The 18,389-nt window shown below is 55.6% G+C and overlaps 1 protein-coding gene across 1 annotated transcript; it reads left to right on the top strand.

The window, feature by feature from the left end:
* Positions 1-4,032: 4,032 nt before the first annotated feature.
* On the top strand, positions 4,033-15,934 carry ARHGEF16 (Rho guanine nucleotide exchange factor 16; the record flags this gene model as incomplete). The annotated part of the gene is made up of 14 exons (XM_080920831.1): positions 4,033-4,617; positions 6,892-6,937; positions 7,795-7,964; positions 9,145-9,201; positions 9,664-9,824; positions 11,834-11,986; positions 12,082-12,211; positions 12,643-12,717; positions 12,849-12,941; positions 13,346-13,497; positions 13,738-13,926; positions 14,354-14,427; positions 15,121-15,222; positions 15,795-15,934. The coding sequence occupies 14 exons, from the start codon at positions 4,033-4,035 to the stop codon at positions 15,932-15,934; spliced, it is 2,127 nt and encodes a 708-aa protein (XP_080776957.1).
* Between the last annotated feature and the right edge of the window lie 2,455 nt (positions 15,935-18,389).

The following is an 18,389-nucleotide window of genomic DNA, read 5'->3' as shown; positions in this document are numbered from 1 at the left end:
AGTTGTCTCCTAATGGGGGTGAGGTGAGGGAAGGAGATTATGCAGGAGGTAATATTAAACCACATGCAGACACAGGCGTTAAAAAAATAAGGACAAGCTGTCTGGCAAGTCTACCTGGAACCTCAGTCAGTCAGCAGACGTAGGAACCATTTACAGGGCTGGGCTTGGGTACAGAGGTGGACAGGTCACTGTGTGAGGAAGGGAAATCGAGGGGGTACCAAGGGGCCTTAGCAGTAAAGAGAGAAGAGGATGCTTCCAGATTCTAGAGGGAAGTTACCCTCAATGGGAAAGTTAAACCTTCCCAGCCACCAGTCCTGGGAGGAGGAGAGAAAGACGGGTTCTGAATTTACCTCCTGCCAGGCTTGGTAGCACACACCTTTACTCCCAAGACTCAGGAGGGAGAGGCAGGTGGATCTCTGAACTTGAGGCTAGCCTGGTCTATGTATAGAATCCAGACAAATCAGGGATACATTGTGAGACCTTATCTCAAATGTTAAAATGAGAAGAAAAAAATGGGACTGGAGAGACGTCTCAGTGGTTAAGATCCTTCTTGCAAAGGCCCTGGGTTTGGTTTCCAGCACAGACATGCTGCCTCACAACCATCTTTCACTCCAGTTCCAGCGGATCTTAGCCCCCTACAGACCTCTGCAGGCACAGAGCATGCATCTGATGCGCATGCATGCATACATTCATGCATGCATACATACATGCATGCATACATTCATGCATGCAAACATACATGCATGCATACATTCATGCATGCAAACATACATGCATGCAAACACAACTAGAATAAGTAAATATTTTTAAAAAGTGTTTAAAGACAATAAAAATCTGCCCCCAACCCCTTCCTGAGACTATGCCTGGGGTTGTTTTAGAGGGTAGCCCTGGTGGCCAGAAAGGACCGCCAGAGCCGAGCCTAAGGAAGACCTCCCACCTCCCAAACCCCTCCCTGAGCTAGGAGAGTATCTGGGAAGACCCTGAAGTGTCTCCTGCACAAAGGAGCCCTATCGAGCTGCAAAACCTGCCGGCCAGGAGTGGAAATTAACAAGGCTGTAGAAGGGGTAGAAATGATTAAACAGTGGAGCCCTGCAGCTATGCTGTGTTTGGCTGTGCAGCCCCGCCCCCTCCAGACAATAGGGATCAGAAGAGCTGCCTGGGAACTGGGCAGCTTCAGGATTCGTCCAGCAGGGCATTTCGGTCAGCAGCCCTGCTCTCTGGGGTCCCAGGCAGGCTGTTGTCAGGCCTGTGGGTGTGGCACCAGCCTGGGAACAGAAGCCTCTCCCAGGAATGGCTCACCCGGCAGGTTCCCTTTGGGCACCTTCTGTCCCTGGAATGGACTTTGCCCTCTGCTGGGTGAAGCCACCGCCTGCCAGGGGCCACGCTGTCCTGCAAGCCTGGGCTCAGGGGTGATGGATGTCTGCTGGTAGGAGAGGAGGCAAACGAACATCACACTGGACCCTTCTGCCTGGTTCGTTCTTTCTGACTGAAAGAATCTCCGTGTAAACGGATTGGCGAGAAGTCCGTTCTAGGCCATCAGGGAGACGGCTAAACTAACCTCTCCAGGCTCCAGTAAACCAGACAAATTAAATAAGGGCGTGGGACTGCACACCACACTTGTGTGACAGATGCCAGCTCCCCGGGGGAGGCCTGGTGTGACTGGGACTGCTATCATCCTCAGCCGATCTGGAATGTCCTTAGGAATGCACCCTCCCCTCCCTGGGGCCAGCTAGGCTCAGCTGTGCTCAACTTCTTGGGATCATTTTGCCAAGAGCTAAATGCTAGAAGAAACCTGGGGCTTGGGGGGTGAGCTGGGATACAACCTGCTTCCTGAGTGCTTGCTTTTGGCTCTAGTGGAGTAGCCAGTCCTGTCCCCTCCCCTTCAAGGAGGGACAGCTGGGCAGTCTTGGCATCATTCTTGGGTCCGAAATGTGGGGTAGGATGGAACTGTGTGTCCTGCCTGAGCTTCCTGAGGCCCCAAACCCATCTGAACCTACCCAAACAGCCCCGGTCCCCACCAGACTCAGGTAACCCTAAGGGTAGCTGTCCCTTTCCCAACCAGTTCTGTCAGGCCAGAGCAGGTTTCTCACCCCAAGAGCCAGCTGGACAGCACCCAGGGCAAATGACAAGGGGTCATTGTGGCCCAGTGTGAGCCTAGAGCCTCACACCCTGAGGTAGGCAAGTGACGTGGGTCCCTTTAACCAAGACTCGTTCTTACCAATTGGGACTCGGGGTTGTTGGGTTTTGATGAGATGGTCTCGCTGTATGTGACCCAGGTTGGCCTTGAACTCAAGAACCTCCTGCCCCAGACTCTTCAGTGCTGAGATTTTGTGGGATGCCTCTAGACTCTGAGCATATAAAAGGCTTCCTCTGTATTGGCTTCTTTGCTTTTAGAAAGAATAAGTAAATAAATAAAGAGAAGTTTCCCCTGGAAACGTTTACATTAGGGTCTCACAGAGTCTCTTGAGTGCTGGCCTGTCTTATCACTGCACTGTCAGACTCTAGGGATGCTGCTTGGTTCAGAAAAGCCTTGGATGTTGTTCTTCTGCCCCCTGCCCCCCTGCGGCCAGTCAGGGATGCTTTAGCGGATTCTGCATTTAGGATCCTGTTAGAATATCCTCAGGGGAGGACATAGTTCTTACTGAGCCCATTTTGCAGATTTGAAGATTGACACCGAGAGGTGGTATCTTTAATCATTGAGGACCCCAGGTTTCCAGGCCCCTGATAGGGCAGCTCCTGACCGGTGTGGAGGACCCCAGTCACGGAGGTAAGTGGTAGTGCCGTGGACAACTGTGGATGGTTGTCCCTCAGCAGATTGGTCAGTGTTGAAGGGTGCCCACACGATGCTTCCTGACCAGCCTTTACTCTGGCTTCTGCAGTATCCGGGCCATAGCTCTGTGGACACCAGTCACTAGGTCACAGGCCAGTGGGATTCCCTGCCCAGGAGGGACATTTCTTCCTCCCAGCCACCTGTCTCCCATTAGCCAAAGTCAGCCTTAGACTGCGCTGCGCCAAGAGTAGAAAATGCTAGCCGAGGAAGGAGATAGAACATTCTGGAAACCACGGCTCAGGGCTGCCTGCTATTGGTGGACCAGGGTGGCAGGCCAGAGGCAAGTCAATGCTGAGGGTAACGGAGCCAGAGCCGGGCCTCGGGTACATGAGCTGCTGGGATAGACAAATGGAGTGGCTGAGTATGTGTTGGCGGTGGCTGTCGCCAGGCGGTGAGCCCCCACGGCCATCTTCAAGGCTGAAGATCCTGACCCAGGGTTTGCCTAGGGACTCCCAAGACTGGGATTGTGGGCCCCCAACTTCAGAAAGTACAACTGTGTATTAGAGAGTGCTGTGGGGAGAGGCTCCGTAGCCAGCCTTGGCACTGTGAAAACTGCTTGGCCAGGAGAAGGGGGAGCAGCCAGCTTCGCTTGGACCCTGGCTCAGCTGCTTGGACAGCCACTGAGCAGGAAGGCCACGGTCAGGTCGAGAGCATCCTCTCTTTCTGCTGTCCATCCTGCCACCTCTTTCTCATGTTCCCAGGGCCAGGCAGGGCCACGGTCACATCCACAGCATCTGCTTCGGTCTCAGGAACCCATAATTGTCCCCATGAAAACCATACACAAAGTGCCCACTCGTCAATAAGGGGCCTACCCAGGACTCTGGTCCTGGTCTATGTAGCTTCTAGGCCCAGCCTCCGACCTGCCTTTATTTGTACCCTGCCCAGGACTTAACAGTTGTGTCAAATCAGGGTGGTCCCCGAGGTTCATTCCAGCCTCACCCACCAGGTCCTTCATCTCAGGGACTAGCTGCCTGCCTGAGATGAGCCCAGACCCGGCTTCCCAGCTAAGCTATCTCCCAGAAGAGGGTCCTGGTGACCAGCCATACACGTCCTGTTCTCCCGGTCCTTGCCTGGGAGCTGTTAGGCGAGGATGTTAAACAGACTCAGGATTGGATGTGGGGGTGGGGAGGGCCACATGCAGAAGGCCCCACTGAGCCTTTCACCTCTCGCTCACCCCTCTCTAGGCCTCCTCTGTCACCAGCATGTCCCAGAGGCATTCTGACAGCTCTCTGGATGAGAAACTACTGGAGTATCGCTTCCATGCAGAGCTGCGACTCGATGCCAATGGGAACCCCATACCTGGAGTCCCCATGATCAGGAGCTCCTTGAAAGCCAGAGCCAACGCTGCCTTTGAGCCCGATGCCTCAGAACCCCTCCCGCCTGGAGATGAGGAGCCTCGGCCCGTCATCCTCAGCACGCAGAGCGCCGTGGCCCTCAAGATGGGCACCCAGCAGCTCATCCCCAAGAGTTTGGCTGTGGCCAGCAAGGCCAAGACCAAGTCCCCAGCCAGACACCAGAGCTTCGGGGCAGCCGTGCTCAGCAAGGAGGCTGCGAGGCGGAACCCTCAGCTCGTCTCAGCCCCCAGCTTCTCTTGGGACGACATGGATATGGACGGGGTCACAGGCGGGAATCTGAAGCGTAACCTGAGGAACCAGTCCTACAGGGCAGCCATGAAGGGCCTGGGGCCACCCAGTAGCAAGGGGGACTCAGTCCAGCTCAGCCCCAAGCTCCAGGCCCTCGCTGAGGAGGCTGCTCAGCCTCCTACCCGGTGCCCAGCCAAAAATAAGGTAGGGGCTGCCCTGACGCAGGGTAGGCAGTGTTTCTGGGGTTCGGGGGCTCACATGCAGGGATGGTCACTGTTACTGAGCTTTGCTGGGTGCAGGCTCCTGGCCATCTGAGTTTAATGGAATCCATTCGGATCTCACTACCCTGGCTGGAGGGAGGAGCTTGAGTCCGGCTCTTGGGAGTCTTCCATGCCCACTTCCATTCAGAGTGGACAGCAGAGGCGACCAGCCATTCTTGAACCCAAGCGTGGAGCCAGCCTCTCTGATGACACTTTCAGCAAGGCCAGGCTGCCTGTGAGATAAGGAGGGTCAGTGGTTAGCCCTCACCACCTGTCCCCCTGCCCTGCTGCTTCTCCGTCTGCCCAGGGTGGGCAGAGCTCGTCCCAGAGCCATGGTCTAGCCCCGGCTGTTCAGAACAGAATCGGGTCCTGGCTCTCTGGGTCTTCAGGGATCTGTTATAGACAGCCACCAGCTGGGCAGGAAGGCCATGGTCAGATAGTGGCCTCTCCTGGCCCCTCCGTCCTGCTCTTCGGAGATGGGAGAATCTCTGTTTAACCACCATTCAAGGCGGTTGCTTCCCAGGATGTAGATCTAGGAGGCGTCTGGGCTTCTCTGCCTGGTGCTTCCCTCGACTTGCTCAGAGGCACCCCAGGGCTCAGTCAACTTCCATGAAGGGCCTAAGAATGGCCTTTGTGGCTTTTGACCCCTAACAGATTCCTCAGTTTCCCCTATATGTAAGTGAAGCTGGTCACCGTCCAGCTGTAGCATCCTCCAAAGATGAGTACATGCCCTCCGTTGCCTAGAGCTGCACATAGCATCATGGGAAGAGCACACTTAGAGCTGCTCACAGCATCATGGGAAGAACATGCTTAGAGCTGCTCACAGCATCATAGGAAGAACATGCTTAGAGCTGCACATAGTATCATAGGAAGAGCATGCTTAGAGCTCCATGCAACATCATGGGAAGATCATGGGAGGAACATGCTTAGCACTGCATGCAACATCATGGGGAGAGCATGCTTCGAGCCGTATGTAGTATCATGGGAAATGCATGCTTGCTTGGGCATCAGAATGATAGGCACCAGCTCACTGCATGGTCACCACAAGCAATGGCTAAGGCTGTGGTGCCACCTGCTGTCCTTTGGCACAGATCCCTTCCACATCTGCCTGAGACACCTGGTCCTCAGGAGCAAGATTGGTGGCACCACCGTCTCTTAGAACCAGGCCTGCCAGGGTCTCACTCAGTGAACCCACCCTCAGCACCCATCCCTGAATAGCTGTCACATGCCCCATGCTGGGGTGCCAGCCTATGGCTGCTTCCATGCCCAGAGTGCGCTGTGAGGATGTTGAGGGCTGGCAGGTGACCATGCAGGAGGCGTAAGGAGCCTCCTAGATGGGAGGGCTCCCCATGGTCTCAGCATCAGGAGGGCTTAGGTAGGGACAGGGGAAGGATTCAGAAGGGCAGAGATGAGGGTGTTAGGGTGGGTGAAAAGAAGCTAAGCCAGGCTCAGCTGGGAGCGTTACACATACACACACACACACAGACTCATATGGAGAGACATAGACATAACACACACACCGACACAGCATACACAGGCACATACACAACACACAGACACATGACACATACATAGATACAACATACAGAGGCACAGGCACACACAAACAGACATATATACATACACAGAGACACACAGACTCGTTGGCACAACACACACATAGACACACAGAGACAGGCACATACAAACACAGACACAACACACGGAGAGACTCAGGTACACACGTACACATAGATATATATGTAAGGGGAGTTTTCAGGCCCCAACTGGTCCTAAGAAACCAGAGCAACTTTCCTGGAACCTGTATACCTGTGAAAACCTAGTGTCCCAGCCAAGAGTGGGGATTCCCCAGAGTTCAGTCCTTTAATTTTTGGGGGACCCAACCAGTACCAGACTTTAACCAGCAGAGGTCTGCCTACTTTGGTTTCCTCCAGACCCCTTCTCCATTACCACCATATCCTACTGCCCAGATACCTCCTCTTAACTGGATTGGCCCCTCCCCTTGGCAGCCTTCCTGTAGCAGCTCCCCCCACCCCTGAGCTCAGACTTTTCCCTGTCTTGGTCTCTACTTTGTGAAGCTAACATTTAACTACCACTGCAAACTCCCCTCCCATTGGGCGGTCTTTTTACAATCTCTGGGCTACCATAGCAACAGAAAGGAAGCTGACCCACACCTCCCTCTCTACTGACTGCTAGGGTTTCTGTTTCTTGTCTGCAGAAAACTCTGGGGCGGAAACGTGCACACAAGGGCTCTTTCAAAGATGGTAAGTGTTTCCCTGGGGAAGCTGAGGACTGAGCATGGCCAGGAAGGGCTAACCTGGGAACCACGTGGGTCTGAGAATACAAGGTCAAGCTGGATAGGACATTGGACACGGACCCCAGTTGATGATGTGACCGTTGCAGCTAGTAGAATTCCCCCGGGTCCCTATGTGACCCAAGGACAGGACAGACCCACTATCTTGAGTACCCAATGAGACCCAGGTTTGATTATAGGCATCTGGCCTCCAGAGAGGCAGACACTCATCTGTCCTTGGCGTGAAGCATTCCCGGTGCAGAGAGAGCCCTGGGCACTGCAGCTTGTGAGGAAGTAACAGCCTTGGTGCTTGTGTCTACTTGGTCCCACCGAGGCTGTGAGACTTAGAGGCTGGGAGGTTCCAAAACACAGTGACTCCAGCAAGAATGTCCCTCCCTCCAAGCCCCTGTCAAATCTCTGGGAAACTCCCTGTGCGGAGCTGAAGCACTGTTCCGATCTTAGGCTGATGGTGGCAGCCGCACAGGCTCAGAGATGCCCTCGACTGGGTTGTCCTATGCTAGTCTGGTGCTCTTGTTGGCTTTGGGCAGCAACCAGCGCACTCAGGCCCCACCTGAGTACCCCAGCCTGCCCTCCTCTCTCAGACCAGGCACAGCTGGTCACACACGGCTCTGGTTGGTCCGCTTGGCCCTGGCCTGCCGTGCCACATTCTACACTGGGCTGCTACACTCTTCCAGGCTGGCCTCGCACCACTGTAGGACCCAGTGGGACACAGCAGAGCCTACATGTTTTGGAGAGCTCTGTGGGGCCCTTGGGAGGGCCACGCCACCCCCAAACCCTCCTGCACACAGGTGTCTCTTCTCTCCCCAGACCCCCAGCTCTACCAGGAGATCCGAGAGCGGGGTTTGAACACCAGTCACGAGTCTGATGATGACATACTTGATGAGCCCTCCAGCCCAGAGGGAACCCAGAAAGGGGACACCACCATTGTGGTCAAGAACTATCGCCCCACCCAGCTCACCTGGAGCCAGCTCCCGGAGGTAAGGAATCCCACACCCATCCTGCACACCCAAGAGGACTCAGATATGGCAGGGGGCCCCATGGCTTTCCTCCCCCAACCTTGTGGCCCAGGCGCTTACAGGGAGTTCAAACAGATTCTAGAGCCATGGGGATACACAGCCTGTGGAGCTGTGAGTGAATGTCTTCTGTCTGTGTAGCAGGAGCCTCTGTCCTAGGACCCTCATCTCACTAGGGCAGGGGAGGGTCACAGAGAAACAGACGTAAGGACAGCAGCCTCTCCTCTTTCCCCGTGTTTCCCACATCTGAAAACGGGGCCCTGTCCAAGCTTTGAGGGCTCAGTCAAAAGCAGGGTCAGGACGGTAACCCCGAGGGACAGAGGATGAGGGACGACATCGCTGTTAGAGGCATGTGACTCCTGTCCTCTGCAGCCTGTGGGTGTGGCGGGCAAAGGGGTGATAGACCCAGCTTTTCCTTCATCTCGGTACAATGGAGCTGCTTGCCTGCCTGCCATGGGGTGAGGGACCCCCTTAACTGTGAGACCCCAGCCAAGGAGGACAGACCTTGTACCTCACAAAAGGAAATGTCCACGAGTATACATTTATTATCCTGCTCAGTGCTAGAAACTGGGGGGAGGGAGAGGTGATTCCCCCCAACTGGAATGGGGCCCAGCACACCCGTTAACATTTATTTGCCCAGTACTTAGAGCCTGACCTATACACTCTTGGAAAGCTGCAGGGGGCCCACGCACCGTCGATGGCGCCTCTCCCCAGCCTGTGGGTGGGAGAGCACAAATGGGTTCAGTCCTCCATCCTATGGAGGCCAGGCTGGTGGCTGCCCTGACACTGTGGCGATAGGTGTGAAGGAGCCACTCTGTGGCAGTCTGGAGGACCACTGTCCCCAAGGGCAGGAAGAGTGTAAGTGATAAATCTGAACATCCCTGTTCGAGACTCTGACTCAGCTGCCCAGGCGGTGTCTGATTCGCTGTTCCTCCGGACTCCCCGGCCACCTTCCTGACCTGGCCTAGGGCTCTGTAGATGAAGCAGTGTTATCCTGGGAGATTTATGTAGGGGAGGGAGATAAGCTGAGGAGACATAGCTGAAGGCTGCTCTGTCCTCCTGGGCCGGAGGATGGATGGAGGCGAGGACGACTTTATCTGTAGGACCTGTGATACATATAGCTTGTGGGCCGTGCTCTCCTCAGGTGCTGGAGTCAGGTGTCCTGGACACACTGTCAGCGGAAGAACGGAAGAGGCAGGAGGTAAGACCACCAGGTGGGGTGTGCTGACCAGGCTACTGCCCAAGCTGTCCCTAGACATGGAACGGGCCACACGGTGCCCTGGGAGTTAGAAACGAGTAGTATCCACGCCACCTCGCCTACCATAGGCCACCTCATGGGCCAGGTACAAAAATGGCTGAGGACTGAGCCCCTTCGCTGCCTTGTAAGTCCTGAAGCAGCATCAGGAAGGACCAGAGTCCTGGCCAGGGATGAGGGACATGGTTCCGGGGTAGAACATCTGTCCGGCACGTGTTCACTCTTTCCCCCCCGAAATCGAAGTCCCAGCCACCTCTGTGCAGCTCAATCTGGCGAGCCAGTGAACACAGGAATATGGACTTGTAGCCTATGAGGCCATCATGACAGCCCTCCGAAGGAGCCCCACACCCCAGTCTTCCCTCCCTCCTAGAGCACATCCATCCTTCTGAGCACCGTCTTCTCCTACAGGCCATCTTTGAGATCCTCACGTCTGAGTTCTCGTATCTGCACAGTCTGAGTATCCTGGTGACTGAGTTCCTGCAGTCCCGGGAGCTGAAGGCCACTATGACCCAGACGGAACACCACCATCTCTTCTCCAACATCGTGGATGTGCTGGCTGCCAGTCAGAAGTGAGCGTCTCTGTCCTTCCACACTAGGTCCCCTGAGTCCCCAAAGAGACCACTTTACCTTGCCTCCAATTGGTCATTCCTGTAGTACTAGTATTGGTAAACCCTGGGTTGCACCCATGGTGGGAAGCTTGGAGCAGCCATTGGCTTGAGAGAAGGCGTGACAACCTGTAAAAGCCCTTGAGGGTTGGCTGTGGGGACACCGTGGTAGTGGGTATCTCTCTCAGGAGAGGGAGAATACGTCTCTTGTGTACAACCCTTACAACCCTATACTACCAGTGGGTATCTCACCTCAGCCAGGTGGCAGCCTCAGGTCATGTTCTACCCAGCAGTGTCTGGTGGCCAAACTGGGCTCTAGTTCCAGGGCCTAGAATCAGAGGCAGTCCAGGCACGCAGCTGCAGGCCGCTGAGGGCTTGTCTGTCTCATATGTGCAAGTGCTTCCGGGAATGCGTGTGTGAATGTTTTGCACATGTGCACACCTGTGTATTTCTTTGCACACTACCAATGGATCTCTCGCCCCAGCACTGTGCAGTGTCTTATGTGTGTTTACACACACTGATGTGCATGTGGCCTTGCTACTGCTGTGACCCAGGAGACCCCAGGCCTCCCAGTTCCTTTAGCCTTGGTGTCACTGTTTGTCCAATGACAAATAGTTTGTGGGCCTTGGTAGGGTCAGAAAGAGTAGGTCACGGGGTGCTGGCTCACAGGAGGGGCCCTCCAAACAGGATGTTGGCTTCTCCTGCATGTCAGGGCCAGCCTGGCCCTTGCTGAGCCCACTCTTTCCAAGAAATTTAGACAGGGAACAGAATTGTCATATCCCCAGAGACAGGGGCTTCCTGTAAGAGATTCATCGGCTGGCCGTGGGAACTACCCACACGTGACTCGTTGGAGGGAAAGGGTCCCGGGAAGTGGGTGACCCTCATGCAGATTCCTGCCCCCCGTGTGGTCCTTTGATGCTGTGCAGCCTCTGATTGCTCAGCATGGCCATTGCTGTCCTGGCCTGTGCCTCCCTAGCCACTCACAGTGGTCTCCTCTGAGAATTGGTGCTATTTTGGGCCAGTAGCGAGAGGCTGGCCCTTCTAGACCTTTCCAGGAAACCCTAGGAATTATGCATTTCAGCTGAGTGGTCTAGCCTGCCAACCTGAGCATGAGAGGCCTGTGTCCAGGCAGTCTCACTTTGCCTTCATTAATGGGGCCAAGGGCTTCTGAGCCTCCCTACTAGACAGCTTCCCAAGGGTGTGGTTCTCAGAGAGCACTTGCTTATAGGAAATGAGGTCTGTGTGGGTAGAGGGTCTGTCAGGTCCAAAGGGCCCACGCCCACATCCAGCCTGGGAAGAGTCTCAGACAGATGGAGCTCTTTTCTCCCAGATGTCGAGCCAGGGCCTGGAGAGGTGGACATAGCTCCGGATGCGCCACTGTCCCCACACACTGGGCAGCCAAGACCTAGAGAATCCTGGGCCAGCCTCTGACATTTGCTCACCTTGTTACTGTCCTTCCTGGCTCACTGGAGTCAGGCGAGAGGCTGCTCCAGGACCTCTGCCGAGAGCCCGGGCCCCCCAGCTTGGTCCCGTATGGGCTGGACTCCATTCATGTGGACAGCTTGTGAAACCTTGCAGGGAACTTGGCTGGCAGAATCACCTTAATTTCAAAACCCATCCCTAGAGAAAGGTGGCTCTCCTTGGGTCCCTTAGAGCCCTGGTGTATCGTAGGTTTGCCTGAGCTTACACCCAGGGCCAGCCATAGGGGTAGGTGTTAGTTACAAAAGCAGTGTAAAGAAAGAGCTGATCTGTCACAGGGTCCCCTGAGGGCTGTGGGACAGCCCTCTGCAGGAAAGTGTGGCCTAGCCTATACAAAGTTCTGCCTGACCCACTGGGCACCTGCTATGCATTGCCTGTAAGAGTGGGCTGTCTGGACATTTTTGTCTGTATACACAAGTCTACATAGGTGTGTGTACACACACAACAAAACTGAGCCTTTGATTCCCCAACCACGCCTCACTTGGACGCCACAGGTTCTTTGAAGCCCTGGAGCAGCGGCACAAAGCTCAGGTGTGCGTGGAGGACATCAGCGACATCTTGGAGGACCATGCCGAAAATCACTTCCACCCTTACATCGCCTACTGCTCCAACGAGGTCTATCAGCAGCGCACCCTGCAGAAACTGTCGTGAGTGAGCCCTCTGCACTCCCAGCCCACCCCACGCAGGTCCCGACCGCCCAGCCTCTTCCCCAAGTCAGAGTGACTCAGTGCCCCTGTTGCAGGAACAGCAGCGCATCCTTCCGGGAAGTTCTAAGAGAGATCGAGAAACGGTCTGCCTGTGGGGGCCTGCCCATGATCTCTTTCCTGATTCTCCCCATGCAGAGGGTGACCCGGCTGCCGCTCCTGACAGATGTGAGAATCTGGGGAGGCTTGGGTGTTGCCGTTGCCATGGGAACCCACCTGGAGGCCCCACCCTTCATGTTGCCTCTCTGACCTCTTTCCTCACACACACAAATCTGTCACTAATTAATTACAACCCGTATAAGGCAGTGTGATTAATCTTGCTCACTTTGCGGTCACTAATGTGATACTGTAGCCTGCAAGCACACACACCCTCGACCGGGCAGAAATAGTGCTTCTGGGTCCCCTGCTGTTCCTCAGGATGGCAGAGGCAGTGTGTGTAGAACCAGCTCTCCTTCCAGCCCTCCTTGCCTGGCTTGGCCCCAGAGGTTCAGAGACCATTTGTGGGCCCCAACAGAACCCTTTCCCACACTTCCAGATTCTGCTCCATGTGGGGCCCCCTGGGAGGGGCTCAGATGCTTCCCAACTACTCTCTCCCCCAGACTCTGTGCCTGAAGACACAAGGCCATCCTGAACGGTATAAAGCCGCCAGCCGAGCCCTGAAGGCCATCAGCAAGGTGAGGCAGAGACCCTGGGTGGGGTGCGGGTCTGTGGTGCTGAGAGGAAAAGGGATGAGATCCAAGCCAGTGCCGCCAGGAGGGGAGGCAGTGCACAGACCATTCAGCGTAAACTCCACCCCTGCGTGCAGCTGGTGAAGCAGTGTAACGAGGGGGCCCACAAGATGGAGCGCACGGAGCAGTTGTACACACTACACATGCAGCTGGACTTCGGGAAGGTCAAGGTAGGCGCTAGCCCCACACCTTCCTCCGATGTCCTTAGGTGTCACAGGCTATGGCAAGCTAGAGCAGGGTAGAGCAAGAGGCCTCTGCCTGGGGCGGAGAGGGGCAGCCAGGGCTGTTGATCTTGGGGCCTTGTGGGAAGGGAGGCCCTTGAGCCTCCCTGACTCAAGAGCAAGGAGGTGTCGAGGCCTCTCCAAGACCGTCCCCACCCCTGGCTCAGGCAAGACATTCCACAAATGCTCAGGAAATCAAGGCTGGCGGCAGAACATGGTACCTGTGGGACAACTCAGTGACCATTCCTTAAGGTTCCATCATAACAGAGACGGCAAGCGGGAAGTATCCCTTCCACACCACCCCCACCTCGCTGTGTCCGTCACCCTCATCTGTCTGTCCGCTCTATCCCTAGTCCCTCCCGCTCATCTCTGCCTCTCGCTGGCTGTTGAAGCGTGGGGAGCTCTTCCTCTTGGAGGAATCCAGCATCTTTAGAAAGATTGCCAGCCGACCCACGTGCTATCTGTTCCTGTTCAATGACGTCCTGGTTGTCACCAAGAAGAAAAGGTAAGGCACTGGGCTGCAGCCGTCAAGCTTGAAAGAGCAGTGACTATCTCTGCTCTCTGCAGGCTGGGGTTTCCCTCCGTGGCCACGGCAGCTATCTCTGCTCTCTGCAGGCTAGGGTTTCCCTCCGTGGCCACGGCAGCTCCCGGAAGTTGCAGTCTTCGGGCCCAAGTGTTAGGACCGCTGTTGCGGTCAACTGACCCTGGCAGGAAAGGCCCTGATGACTCTCCTGTGTCTCCTCAGTGAGGAAAGCTACCTGGTCCAAGACTACGCCCAGCTAGACCACGTGCAGGTCAGGAAGCTGGAGCCCTCGGAGCTCTCACTGCAGGGTGGCAGCAGCCGCAGCTCCTCAGTGCCCCACCCATTCCAAGTGGACCTGCTACACAACAGTGAGGGCCGCCAGGAGCAGATACAGCTGTCCTCTGACTCCGCGTAAGCTATGGGACCCAACTGTGTTGTGTGTACGTGTGTGCAAGAGAAAGCTGAGCCCCAAGAGGATGGGATGTGCCAAGCAACATGTTTTCTGAGAGCCTACTTGTCAGCGAGGCAGGGCCATAAGCAAAACGCAGCAAAGAAATGAATGGCTGTACCGTCTGGTAACCAGAGACGAAGCTTCCAGCAGAAAAGGGGACAGATGTGCCCGTGACTGATGGGCACATTGACCAGGTGGCCCTTAGGTCAAGAGCCCAAGGGAGGGAGAGAATGGGACGGCAAACACAGAAGAGCAGTGCAAAGGCCCTGAGGCAGGAGCATCCTGCCATCAGGCACAGTGATCATAGAACAGGTACTGGTACCACACCGGGGCTCATGCACCCCGAGAAGGACGGAGGGACTCAACTAGACTCTCTGTGGCCTCCAGGAGTGACCGGGCCCGGTGGATGACAGCACTAACCTACAAGGAGAGACAGTGGCAGGGCATCAGCAACAAAGGAGGTGAGTGTGGGGTTACAGCTCTGGGGTTGAGCTGGTCTGGACCATCAGAGTGTTTCTGTCTGTGGGTGCCAGATGTCTAGCCGTGGAAGGCTAGTCCTTATCCAAGGAAAGCTGTCCATCCTGTGCTGGGGCAACTGGTACCATGTGTCTGTGGGAAGACTACTGCGGGAAGACTACTGTGGGAGGAAGACTGTGGGAAGACTACTGCGGGAGGACTACAGAGGGAGGAGGACTGTGGGAGGAGTACTGCAGGAGGACTGCTAAGAGAGGAGGACTGCAGAGGGAGGAAGACTGTGGGAGGACTACCATGGGAGGACTGCCGAGGGAGGACTGTGGGAGGAGGACTGTATAGGAAGGAGGACTTCGGGAGGAGTACTACCGTGGGAGGAGTACTGCAGGAGGACTGCTGAGGGAGGAGGACTGTGGGAGGAGTACTACTGTGGGAAGAGTACTACTGTGGGAGGAGGACTGCCGAGGGAGGAAGACTGTAGGAGGACTGCTGAAGAAGGAGGACTGCCGAGGGAGGAGGACTTCAGAGGGAGGAGAACTATGGGAAGAGTACTACCGTGGGAAGACTACTGTGGGAGGACTGAAGAGGGAAGAGGACTGCGGGAGGAGTACTACCATGGAAGGAGGACTGCCCTCCCAGGGCAACAGAGCACTCCTGACCTAGCTCTCTCCATTTCCCTACAGAACTGCCCCAGGTGGAGATCACCAAGGCATACTTTGCCAAGCAGGCCGACGAGATCACACTGCAACAGGCTGACGTTGTCCTGGTCCTGCAGAAAGAAGACGGTGAGTGACTGTGGGTGGGGACGCGCCCGAATGGGTGTCAACATGGCTGCAGAGTGTACTGGGCTGCGGCAACCAGCACATGCTCAGCCTCCCTCGTCTCCCCTGAGAACTTCCTCAAAAGTGGGAGCCAGAGAGCAGGCTCGGTTGGGGTATGGTGGCACATGGTTTGTGGCTTCCCATTGCCGGAGAAGCAAAGACATGCAAGTCTTAAGGGTCCCTTAGCTTCTTGGGCAAACACTGTGGTGACAAGAGACAGTCCCAAAAGATAGAGCATCTGAGGAATTGACAGTATGACCATAGGTGCACATGTATGTGAATCCACACGCATACTACACACTACACTCAGTTTCTCCAAAGGGAGGGCGGCTAGAGGAACTGGAATCATGGCATCAAAATAAGTCCATCACTCTGGTGTTCACTCCCTGGGTTGTGCAGTGTCCAATCCCCCCGGGAGCCTGTGTGGCTCTCTCGAGTCAGGAGGGGTGACCAGTTCCAATGGTCACTCACGCCCTAGAACCCTTGAGGACAGAAGGAGACAAGAGGGCTCCCTCTCATGTGGCGTCTGCATTCAGGCTGGTTACATGGTGAGCGGCTTCGGGACGGAGAGATGGGCTGGTTTCCCGAAGGCTTTGCTCGCAGCATCACCAGCCGCGTGGCTGTGGAAGGCAATGTGCGCAGGATGGAGCGGCTGCGGGTAGAGACGGACGTGTAGCTCAGAAGCTAAGCTATGGCGAACACAACCTCAGTCCTACGACCAGCAAGTGGTCCTGCATGCCCCCAAGGAGTGGGAGAGGGGTGTGTCATAAGACATGGCTCTGATCCTCCTTCCCGTGGGCTCACGTTGAGTGCAGAGCACGGGACGTGTATAGGTTCCACTTGCTTAAACATCTTTGAGGCACGCTCTGGGGGTTACATTCTGGAAGGAGCCCAGCCTGGCCTCTCACCAGACACTGAACTGCATCAGCTAACAGTTGATACAGGACTGCTGCCTTCACTGAAGACACCAGAGGGCCACCTGACCTCTGAACCACTCCATCCCAGAGGGGAGAGGAAGGGGTGGGGTTCTGAGAGGACTGTGGCCTGGGGTGCCACATCTAAACATTAAAGTATTTCTTTACAATTTTGTTTTACATGTGAGCCACCTGTCTCGGTGAAATCCGAGACCTATAAGGGATGGATGGAGACCAGTCTCATGTCTGTCCTCACCTCTGATATATACCACCCACAGCAAGACTCTGCTTGTGTGGCCTGGGATGGTAACAGCCGGACCGTGCATACTTAGCCGGGACACAGGGTTCTGAGAACTGGGACACAACCCAGGACATGCTGGTGTGGTGATCTCAGGTCCTGTGTACCTCCCGGCCAGAAAGGCGGCCTCTGAGCCAACTGGGGCTGGGCCAGGTGTGAACACGGTTGGTCTGGCCGCTCAGGTCTAACAATCCCTACAGTCTGGTGCTGAAGCCCGTGCCCCTCTCTACTTGGCTGGCACTAGATCAGGATGGAGCATCCAACCTGTACTATAGAATCTGCCCCTTCCCACCGGGCACCACCTTGCTACAGAAGTGACAGGTACAGTTGAACCTCAGTGCCAAGCACAAACAGTGCTGTGCCTCAGGCCCGTGCACATTCGGTGAGGCACAGCCCCTCCCCGTGGCCCAAGGCAGCCAGAAGGGCCAATCCAGAGTTCAGTGAGTAGGCATGGTTGGGTCGACGCTGAGGCGGGGCCTAGTGCCTCCTTCAACCTGAGGGATAAACAGCTCCATCTTCCTCACCCGGTGCCCTGTTTTCTTGAAGCTAGTGTGTGTGCAGGAGATAGCACACCAGTGGCTGGGGAGTGGCATGCGTGTGCACAGATGCTGTGTGTGCCCTGATAGGCTCCTGTGGCAGAAGCCGAGGTACCCTGGTGTGAACCCACTTCCTGTGACCTGGTTTGTTCCCTCTACTGATCCCCGGAGGAACAGGTCAAGGAGGAGCAGGATGGCTGTCACTAAGCACACTCCGTTGCTAGAGCTAGGTGGACCAGAAGTCTGCAGCTCTGACGCTGAACCTGCCATTACTACAGACACCAGGGGGCAGGTGATGATGCCAAGGGACAAAGGTATTACAGCCCCTGCGGGAGGGTGGCCAAGGTTCACAGTGGGCTGTAAGCATACATCTCATACCAACAGGCCGTCTGGTATAGGCCCAGTGACTGTGCCGGCCCCCTCCCCTCCCCAGCTGCAGATAGCCTGTCCTCTGTGTCCTCTCTCAATGTCGGGGATCATATGGGGTACCTTTCCCACCCACTCAGCTGGGGAGACTCTACCCCTCCTGTCTGGGCTGCAGGGAACCTTCTTCCCACTCAGGGCTAGGGGCTTGCAGGAGACCATCAAGGCTTCTAATATCTTAATCATATCTAGGAAGACCTGTGCCATGGTTGGGGCTAGGTAGGACCAGGTCACCATCCCTCAGGTGACCTGAGCCATCTGCAGTGACTTTGCCAGCCATGGCTGCTTGTCTGAGACAGTGGAAGACCAGAGTGTTGTCCCTTCCTCTCAGCAAACCATCGTGCCCAGCCCCATATGAGCAGAGTAGAGCAAGCTAGGGCCTGGGGGACACAGATGGTTAGAATGCTGTAGCCCAGAGGCAGGCCAGGCCTCTAGCCTTTCCTCCAGGGAGTGTGTAAAACGGTCCAACCGTAGAGGTGTGTACATAACTTCATCTTCACCCTCAGGACTGCTGTTTCCCTCTGCACATCAGTCCTTTCTAGTCCTTCCAGAACATTCCTACTCTGTGCCCAGCTGCCTGTCATCACAGGGGAAGATGTGTTTCTCTCAGGCCCCCTGGTGGCAACAAGAGGCACTACCATAAGGGTCACACCCCAGGAGCCCAGCTTTCCTGCCTTACTTAAGACTCTGGCTTTGACCCCAAGAAAGTAAAGCTATGGTCGGGACTCCCAGAGACAGCTGTCACCTGTCCCTCTGAATACAGGCTGAAGTCAGCTCCGGTTCAGTTTAGCGATTATCCCTTCGGTCAGGCCGCAGTGACCCACTAGCTCTTAGCTTTTTACTTTTTAAGAAAATATCTTATGTGAAGGGGCGCTTTGCCTTCGTGCCTGATACCCCACCGGTGTCAGAGTCTCTGGAACTGGGCTCATGGAGAGTTGCAACCCACCATGTAACTGCTGA

The sequence above is a fragment of the Micromys minutus genome (genome assembly GCF_963924665.1).
Source record: "Micromys minutus genome assembly, chromosome: 9".
Lineage (NCBI taxonomy): Eukaryota > Metazoa > Chordata > Mammalia > Rodentia > Muridae > Micromys > Micromys minutus.
This window is presented reverse-complemented; position numbering and strand designations above follow the sequence as displayed.